Source organism: Dama dama, chromosome 21, assembly GCF_033118175.1.
Source record: "Dama dama isolate Ldn47 chromosome 21, ASM3311817v1, whole genome shotgun sequence".
Taxonomy (NCBI): Eukaryota; Metazoa; Chordata; class Mammalia; order Artiodactyla; family Cervidae; genus Dama; species Dama dama.
Window position 1 is genome coordinate 64,101,702 of NC_083701.1, and position 9,388 is coordinate 64,111,089.

At 43.5% G+C, this 9,388-nt stretch overlaps 1 protein-coding gene across 1 annotated transcript in view; it reads right to left on the minus strand.

Moving 5' to 3' along the window:
* The window catches only part of POP1 (POP1 homolog, ribonuclease P/MRP subunit), a 33,056-nt gene extending 23,672 nt beyond the window's left edge, over positions 1-9,384 (minus strand). Inside the window, exons 1-5 of the mRNA XM_061123691.1 lie at positions 9,261-9,384; positions 4,823-4,963; positions 3,183-3,350; positions 1,795-1,970; positions 200-448 (exon numbers count right to left, since the gene is read on the minus strand). Coding sequence (XP_060979674.1) covers positions 200-448; positions 1,795-1,970; positions 3,183-3,350; positions 4,823-4,961 — 732 coding nt within the window. The 5' untranslated portion in view covers positions 4,962-4,963; positions 9,261-9,384. The remainder of the gene's footprint in view (positions 1-199; positions 449-1,794; positions 1,971-3,182; positions 3,351-4,822; positions 4,964-9,260) is intronic.
* Between the last annotated feature and the right edge of the window lie 4 nt (positions 9,385-9,388).

Consider the following 9,388-nt stretch of genomic DNA (forward strand, 5'->3'; position numbering starts at 1 on the left):
TTGCCAGTCTCCCCCCAAAACTTTAGGCTGCTCCAACTCCAGCATCTAGCAAAATGGTTCTCACCCAGTAATTATTTTTAAAATATATAATCTTAGGTAGGGCTTTGGCCTACCACGAACTCTTCTAAAAGGGTTGGGAAGAGCCTAAATGGAAACAGAGGGGAGCGCGCCGAGTGGCAGCTGGCTTCAGAGAGCGTACCTGGAGGAGGCAGCGGCTCGTCATGGCCCGGTAGCAGGCTCTGTGGCTCTTGACTGTCGGCCTCTCCCCCAGGCAGTAGCCCCACCTCTTGACCATGTGAAACCTCTTCGCGTGCCAGATGTGCGTTTCCAGCCATTTGTTCTTCTTCTGTCTCCGGTTAAATTCCAGTATGCGGTTTATGTGACATCGTCGAGCTTTATGGCACTTATTTTTTGAGTGTTCTTTTTTCTGATGAACCGCTTTCTCTGCCTATAGTTTCAAGAAGACAGGCAGATCCCGGTTTGTGACCATCTCAAAACAAAGTTAAGTGTTAGGAATTCAAAGAGCTGATTTTAGGTGAAGTGAAATACCTTACGGACTCCACTAGTTTAATTTTTTAACTTGGTGATTTTTTCCAATGAAAGTAGAGGAGGTCGCAGAAAGAATGAAGATTTTAGGAAAAGGCAAACCTAGGAAGGAAGTTCAGTTCTATCACTCATGAACTGGGCAAACTTTGGGGCCTGGGAAGATTAGAATATTTACAAAATGTTCAACATAGTAAGTCAAACTGATGCGTGGCTATCAATATCAGACAGCAAGAAAGAATAAATCAAATGCTAGCTCTTCGTTGATTTTCTTTCTATGGTTTTTTTAACCTCGAAGATCACAATTAAACCCAAAACTAAAGACCAAAAATATAAAAGTGGGAAAAACCTACACAACTCATATCACTTAAGTACTGAAAGACAAATGCTAAATGCTATCATAAAGAAACAGACTTCCCATTAAATTCAGAAAGTACAAAATTCCTGTTTAGTTTTCACTCTTCCTCTCTTCCATAGCTAAGCTAAACTTCTGTGGGAAAAACTCTTCTCCATTAGTTTGTGGGCCCCTTAAGAATAAGGATTTTACCTTAATGGACTCTAACCCCACCACCAGCGTCATGCCAGTACCTAGAAGGCACTTGATTAAGAAATTTTGAATCAATTAATGAAGACAAAGGGTGTTTGGACAATCACAGAATGACCAAACCAAGAATTCTGGTAAAGCCAAAAAAAAAACAGGACTTGAACAAAAATTAAATCCAAGTTCAAGTTTTCAATTTTAAAAAAGACAAAAGGCAATCTTTTAAACTTCTAGCTCTATACTGGTCACACTCCAAAGCGCAGAGCTAAATTACTTACCTGGTAAGAAGGTCAAAATTTATTTTAAATCTGACTGGGGAACACCAACTGTTTAACATCATAAAGAGAGAGAGGTTTCAAATGCTCTATTTAAAAGTAGCTATAATATCCAGCAGCATGCTAATTTTGGGGGTATGGGTTTAACGGGGGAAAGATAATGATAAACCAAAAAATATGCAAAATGAGTATGTTGTTTCTTAGTTTTCATTTTAATAAATTCTATTAGGCTGCTGCTGCTAAGTCGCTTCAGTTGTGTCCGACTCTGTGCGACCCCACAGACAGCAGCCCACCAGGCTCCCCTGTTCCTGGGATTCTCCAGGCAAGAACAGTGGAGTGGGTTGCCATTTCCGTCTCCAATTCTATTAGGCTAATACTTCTCAATTTCTTTAAAGAACTACTAACCCAAACATTTACACTAAAGGACTCTCGTACCTCTTTCTGGGCAATCTCCCGTAACCGCCGAGGAAGGCGTTTGACATTGTGGCTCATGGCTCTTCGTCTCATGTGCCGTGGCAGAGTCTGGAAAACCAGCGAATTAGAAGATTTCTGGGTCACTGCTTTCAACATGGCACTGATTTCAGCAGCTCGGGCTTGAGCAAAAGTAGAAGCTGTCAAAGGAAATAGCAATGCCATTAAAAACTCATCTTGAATCAATACTTTTCTTGGCAGATTTCAGCAAGAAAATAGATTTTAAGTACATGAGCTTACAATTCATCTACTATGCTAACCCCCTAATAGATTAACACCAACAGTAGTTATTTCTGTGTTACATGATTGTGAAACTGTCCTTCAACCAAGTTTTCTGCAAGGATTCAGTTCTACTCTCCTAATCAGAAAAAAAAAGTTTAAAAAAATAAGCTTAAAAGGTTTTCTTTTTTAAAACAGAGGGCTACATGCAATATAATCACAACCATTCTTAAGTGTAATAATCCCACAAGAAAACAAAGAAAAAACAAAATCTAAGTTTTGACTCCAAGGGTTTTCTTCCTTAATAGTTTCTGCTTTTTTACAAATATATAACCATAATTATTTTTAGTTTTCTTTATTGAAAAATAGACTCTTTTTTTTTTTTTTCCTAAAGAATAAACAAAGTGCTAGAGACACTTAAGTGAAATCCTCCAAGAAGGCATCAAGACCATAAGAATACAGAGTTATGAGGTAGTGGGGATGAGGGTGAACGAGGGGGCCTCAGGAAACAAGGCAACAAAGGGCCTGGAGACAGGACCTCACAGGCCTTGGCTGCCCTCAGACTGCGCTGAATTTGGTTTTATCTTTGGAGATGCGTGCTGAAGGGTATGGATGGCATTTTATATTTTTTAACAAGGATGGGGTGGTGCCAAAAACAACTTTAAGACAAAAAAGACAAATCAGGACCTCTAAGAAGGTGGTGAGAGAGAGGGGCGAGAGCAAGCAGGCCCAGGCAGTGAGTCCAGGCTGCAGGTGAGACACACCTGAAGGGAAAGTCGCTCAGTCGTGTCCGACTCTGAGACCCCATGGACTACATGGTCCGTGGAAGTCTCCAGGCCAGAATACTGGAGTGGGTACCCTGTCTCTCCTCCAGGGGATCTTCCCAACCCAGGTCTCTCGCATTGCGGGCAGATTCTTTACCAGCTGAGCCACCAGGGAAGCCCAAGAATACTGGAGTGGGTAGCCTCTCCCTTCTCCAGCAGATCTTCCAGACACAGGAATCGAACCCAGGGGTCTCCTGCATTGCAGGCAGATTCTTTACCAACTGAGCCACCAAAGAGCACTAGAAATCTGGCTGCAGGAGAAACAGAGCTCACAGCCCAACCACGCTTGGCCTCCGTACAGACACCTACCAGTTATATACTTGGGAATCTCCTGAGAAGTGCCCTCGGGACCCGCTTTCCATCCTCCCTTTTTCCTAAAGGTTACCCTCGAGGAAGGCTGCTCTTTCGCATCAGACTCAGCCAGCGGACGGTGGGTCGTTCTGGTCTGCCGCTGTCGGGAGGTTCCAGGATGAGACTCTAGTATGTTTTCAAAAAGAAAACAAGAAGAAACAGGTCACTTTTATCAGAGATAAGGATGAGAGTGTTGGGCGACAACACTGATTGGGATTTTAGTCCTGTAACCCCCCTGTAAGGTGGCTATTCCTGTCCTCCCCCGCAAGAGGAGGGATCCCAGGTGGGGAGGTGAATTGACTTGCCCAAGGTCACACAGCTAGGAGGCGGCATGCTAGCTAACCATGTCCCTGTGACACATGGAAGAACCTTGGATACAACAGATACAAGGGAATTTTCTCCATATAAGTAGTACAATGTGAATTTTACACCCAAGTTCCCTTAAATACTACAGTTCACCTGATTGTGCATATTTAGTCTTTCATCTTAATTCTCTGGTACACTCCAATAGATAGCTGCTATGCTAAGAAAGAAAGAAAGGAAATTTCTATACATATGCCTGGGCATTCAAACCATTCTGACTTCAAGATATCATCAAATCCCTCTCTGTGAACACAGAAAGATCAGTGGAGAATTTCACTACATTTTTGCTTATTTCCATTGTGGTGACAATTGTTAAGCCCCTATAATCATGAAACATGTTGCAAAGTCTGTCATTGTGAGATATAAATGAGATATGTGTTACAGCTTCTCACCTGGCCTGTTGGGCATCAGTGTTGCATCTCAATCTAGTTTCTATTTCCTGTTGTTGACTAATAAACAGCTATCCCCTTCACATCACCTTGTAAGATGTCTAAAGTCAGTACAAAAGTTAAATGCAGACATGATAAAGGTACGCTATTTCTTTTAAGAAACATACCAGTGTTATTTAATAAACTGTTAAGGTACAGATAAAATGTATCAGCTCTAAAATACGTACAGCCAGTTCATTATTCCCAGCTGCTATGTTCTAGAAAGTCACAGCCAACAGTGAACCAGTGAACACTGAGCCCTTGCTCCTAGAGAAAACATGTCCATGTCCATGTGTGTATGTGTGTTACATATATCTCAGAGATTACGGTCTTAAATCATGAGAACAACTCAGTCTTTCCTTTCTTTTCCAAAGAGAAAATGAGGTTCAGAAGTGTTAAGTGACCTGTCTGGGGCGGCCACACAATCGGCATTCAAACCCCTATGAGAGCTGGAGTTTCTTACACTACACAGCCCCGCTACACAGCCCTGCCCCATCAGTCTCCTTCCTCTGGTAGGAAGGTCAAACAGGACGGCACTGGGAACTCCACTGGAAACACCCGCATCAGGTGAATCAAAAATTTTCCCACTCTTGGCATGACCACCAAAGTGCCATGAGGATTAACTTTGGGGTTACAAATTTAGCACCTAGGAGAATTTGCGAATACAAAGCTTGCAAATAATAAGGGTCAATTGTATCTATTTTTAATCTAGCTCCTCCGTCATTTAGATTATGATTATCAAAGGAATTGACAAAAGCAATCTGATCCACAGGGAAGTGTCTGTAGAGAGTACCATGTGTATCTTACCTTTTTGAGACTGGAAAGGTTTTCCACCTCCATTATGGTGCTTTACACCACTGTCAGCCACAAAGCCAGAGGATAAAGTCACATTGGTGGGCTGGTTTCTCATTTTCTTTGCATGTTTTCTTTCTTTTGCATTAGACATTTCTGGAAAGAAAGTAATACATTTTTAAATAAATTTCAAAAATAAAAATAAATTTAATGAATAAATGTTCATGTGACTTAGAATTTGAATCTTCAATATAATACATCTCCATTTATTATAGATGGGTTAATGACACCAAAATGTTATCATAGGGGACTTCCCTGGTGACCCAGTAGTTAAGACTTGGCCTTCCAGTGGAAGAGGCGCAGGTTCGATCCTGGTCGGGGAGCTAAGATACCACCTGGCCAAAAGACCGAAACATAAAAACAGAAGCAACACTGTAACAAATTCAATAAAGACTTTAAAAATGGTCCACATTTAAAAAAAAAAAAAAAAAACCTAAAAAAAAAGTTACTGATACTGATCGACAGCAGGCATTTATAACCAGAGGGACTAGTATTAACACCAAAAACTCTTCATTCAACAGAAAAAAATAACCGTGTTGTACGGTCAAATAACTGAATCATGTACCAGGGTTGACACTGCATAAAGTTTGTTGGCAGGATGAAGAATGAAGATAAGATCCCTATGACCTTGTAAAAAAATTTAATTAGCTAAAACAGTTTATCAAAATTAAGTGAAACAAGAGCCATGTGAATCAATGAAAAACAAAATACACTATTTCAAGATGATACCCTCACCAAAAATGGAACATAAATTACTAACATTTTCATTTCTACTACTGAGATGAGGCCAGCTGTACCTTTAATTTAGGACAGCAAAAGATTTCAATTTAAAGGACAAAGGGACAAAAACCTAGTGGAGCTTGATTCCACAGCGGTTCTCAGCTCTCAAACTCAACGCCCCCTTTCTTTTACTGAAGAGCTTGAAACACCTGTCTTCTATTTTTAAATGAAATTCATTAATTATATAACCTACTAGACACATAACTTTTATCAAAACAAGTCCTATAATATGTGCCCTCAATGTGATGTATAAAGTGAAAGTGAAGTTGCTCAGTCATGTCTGACTCTTTGCGACCCCATGGAATGTAGCCTACCAGGCTCCTCCATACATGGATTCTCCAGACAAGAATACTGGAGTAGGTTGCCATTTCCTTCTCCAGGAGATCTTCCCAACCCAGGAATCGAAGCTGGGTCTCCCGCATTGCAGGCAGACGCTTTATCATCTGAGCCACCAGGAAAGTTCCCATTGTGATGTAAGGGAGAACTAAAAGTAATTAGTGAAGTGAAAGTCACTCAGTCGTGTCCAACTCTTTGTGACCCCATGGACCATACAGTTTATGGAATTCTCTAGGCCAGAATACTGGAGTGGGTAGCCTTTCCCTTCTCCACGGGATCTTCCCAACCCAGGGATCGAACCCAGGTCTCCCGCATTGCAGGCGGATTCTTTACCAGCTAAGCCACAAGGGAAGCCCAAAGTAATTAAAATAATATCTATTTTCTGTATGTAAGTATTTCACATAACTACATGACGTTATGAAATAGAGGTATGTTTAACCCAGGGGGATAATCACAGATCCAGGCGCCAACAGAGGCATGGGCCCGATCTGCAGAGCTGAAGTGGGATCCTAGAAGCCCCCACACAACAGTCATTAACTCTTTCCTTTGCTGACTGTAGGGAGGGAAGGGTCCTGCAGGAAGGAGACACTAGGAGGCTGGGAAGCTCAGTGCAGCCACAACCAAGCTATTCTCCAAGCATTTAAATGTTTTAACACTAGCCTTTACTCATACCTATACATAGAATTACATGCCCAGACAGCTAAGATTCAAACTTGGTTATGTCTAACTCCAGAGCCCATATTCTTAATTACCTCATGTGGCTCTCTTGTCTTAACCCTAACTGGACTTGTCAGTTAATTCCACTGATGAAATGTCTCTTTCTAAAGATTAGGCTGCAAAAGGTCCATCTAGTCAAGGCTATGGTTTTTCCAGTAGTCATGTATGGATGTGAGAGTTGGACTATAAAGAAAGCTGCGTGCTGAAGAATTGATGCTTTTGAACTGTGGTGTTGGAGAAGACTCTTGAGAGTCCCTTGGACTGCAAGGAGATCCAACCAGTCCATCCTAAAGGAGATCAGTCCTGGGTGTTCCTTGGAAGAACTGATGTTGAAACTGAAACTCCAATACTTTGGCCACCTGATGCAGAGAGCTGACTCATCTGAAAAGACCCTGATGTTGGGAAAGATTGAGGGCAGGAGGAGAAGGGGACGACAGAGGATGAGATGGTTGGATGGCATCACCGACTCAATGGACATGGATTTGGGTGGACTCGGAGTTGGTGATGGACAGGGAGGCCTGGCATGCTGCGGTTCACAGGGTCACAAAGAGTCGGACACGACTAAGTGACTGAACTGTGTCAGAACTTAGGGAAGAAAGTATTCAAGAATCTGCTTTGTGACTTCAGGAGTGAGGACTCTAGATAACTAGAGTGGAAAGAGACAGTAGGAGAGGACAAAACTGAGTAGGCAAGGCTTGGAGGCCAAAACTCTAAACCGTGAAAAAGCTCTGAAGGTTCTCGAGTCAGAGCTGGAAAGCCAAAACCCCATAGTATGTAGAACAAAAAGAGGTGGAAAATGAGGATTCTCTTATGTTTCAGAAGCAGGGGAGGACAGGGATTTTTGCCAGTCTTTTTCACTGCCGCATCTCCAGGACCTAGCAGAGTGTCTTGCACAAAGCAGGGGCTCAATATACATATTTGTTTAATATACATGTGCATGCATAAAAGAAGTGAAACATGCCTATAATGCATATTTTAACAGTAAAAAATATTTAGCCAAGTACCACTGCTTCTGATACTGCATGACTGAATATCTGCCAAGAGAACAGCTCTGGGGCCATTTGCTGCACCAAGATCAATAATCTCCTACTTGAAATCAGATGCCAGTCACTAGGCTTCTGCAGAGACATCCTGTAAATCTCAAGGGGCTCTTCAGAGGAGGAAGCATGGGGGGGAGGGCAGGGGGGAGGTGAACAGTGCCAAGTCTCCTCAAGATCCTCCAAATGACCCATCTTATTCCTTTAGAGAGTGCAAGCCCAGTCCTAGGAGAGCCTGGTGGGGCAAGGCAGAGAAACGACAGACAGAGTGGGCTCAAGATCACAGGGCTGAAGTGTAAACAGATAAAGTAGGGGTTCCCCAGAAAAACAACCAGACAAAGCTTTCTTGGCATGAGAGAAGCCATCTCTTGCCTAAGCCATTTTGTGATCTAAGCCTGGCCACAATGCTTGTCCCTGAACAGCATGGCTCAGTAATAATGATCTTAATGGACCTAAAAAAAACGATCTTAAGATCCCCTGGAGCGGGAAAGGGGCTTCCCTGGTAGCTTGGACGGTTAAAGCGTCTGCCTACAATGAGGGAGACCAGGGTTCCATCCCTGGGTCGGGAAGATCATCCCTGGTTCAGGAAGATCCCCGGCAGCCCATTCAGTATTTTTGCCTAGGAAATCCCATGGACAAAGGAGCCTGGTGGGCTACAGTCCGTGGGGTCTCAAAGAGGGTCGGACACTGACTGAGGATCTGAAAGGGACCTAAAAAACAACTGTTATCAGGCAGGAGAAGAAGCAATAATAAAAATCAGTTGTAAACTCCCATTTCTATTTCCTTGACCAAGATTAGCCTGAAGCATATTCTCCAGCTGTTTTGCAAAATTTGAACCCCCTTGGGCACTCAATCATCAGATCAACTGGGATGATGCTGCTGACCTTTCTTACGACCCCCTTCCCCGAACCCGTGGCTTCCACTAAAACTGGAACTCTGTTGACCTTTGCCACAAGTCTATGCTGAATTGCCTTCCGCTGGAGCCACTTCATGAATATGCATGTATCCCTAGCTTAAAACCTGGAGAAGGAAATGGCAACCCACTCCAGTATTCTTGCCTGGGAAATCCCCACGGACGGAAGGAGCCTGGAAGACTACAGTCCAAGGGGTCGCAAAAGAGTCGGACACGACTCAAGAGACTTAACTTACTTTAGCTTAAAAGGCCCCGGATTTCTGTTGGGGAGACACTGCTTTGGGAAAGATCCCCGGTATTCTCCTCACTTGAAGCAAGGAATAAATCCTTCCTTCTGATCTTTGGCTTCATTGGGTCTTTCTGTTTCGTTTTTTTTTTTTGGCTTGACACCCACCAAGACGTGACCCCAGTTTTCTGGTAAAAGTAGGAGGTGCTAAGCGGGAAGAAGGGGCCCCAGAGCTGGCAGCAAGGGAAGAAGAGTAGGTTATAGCTGGGTGTGAGAGAGAGAACCTGAGAGGAGCCCGGTCAATACTGGGGACCCGCAGGGGGCGGCCACACACTGTCTCCCACATTCGCGAACCCTGGAGGACGCCAGCCCCTCACGACCTACCTGCCAGGCGCCCGGTGAGAGGAAACCAGGACTCTCCCCCGAGTCCGGATGACAAGGTTCTGCCACAGTCACCTACGCGCCCGGCGCGGAGAGCGAACTGAAGGGCGCATGCGCCAGTGTGACCGCGG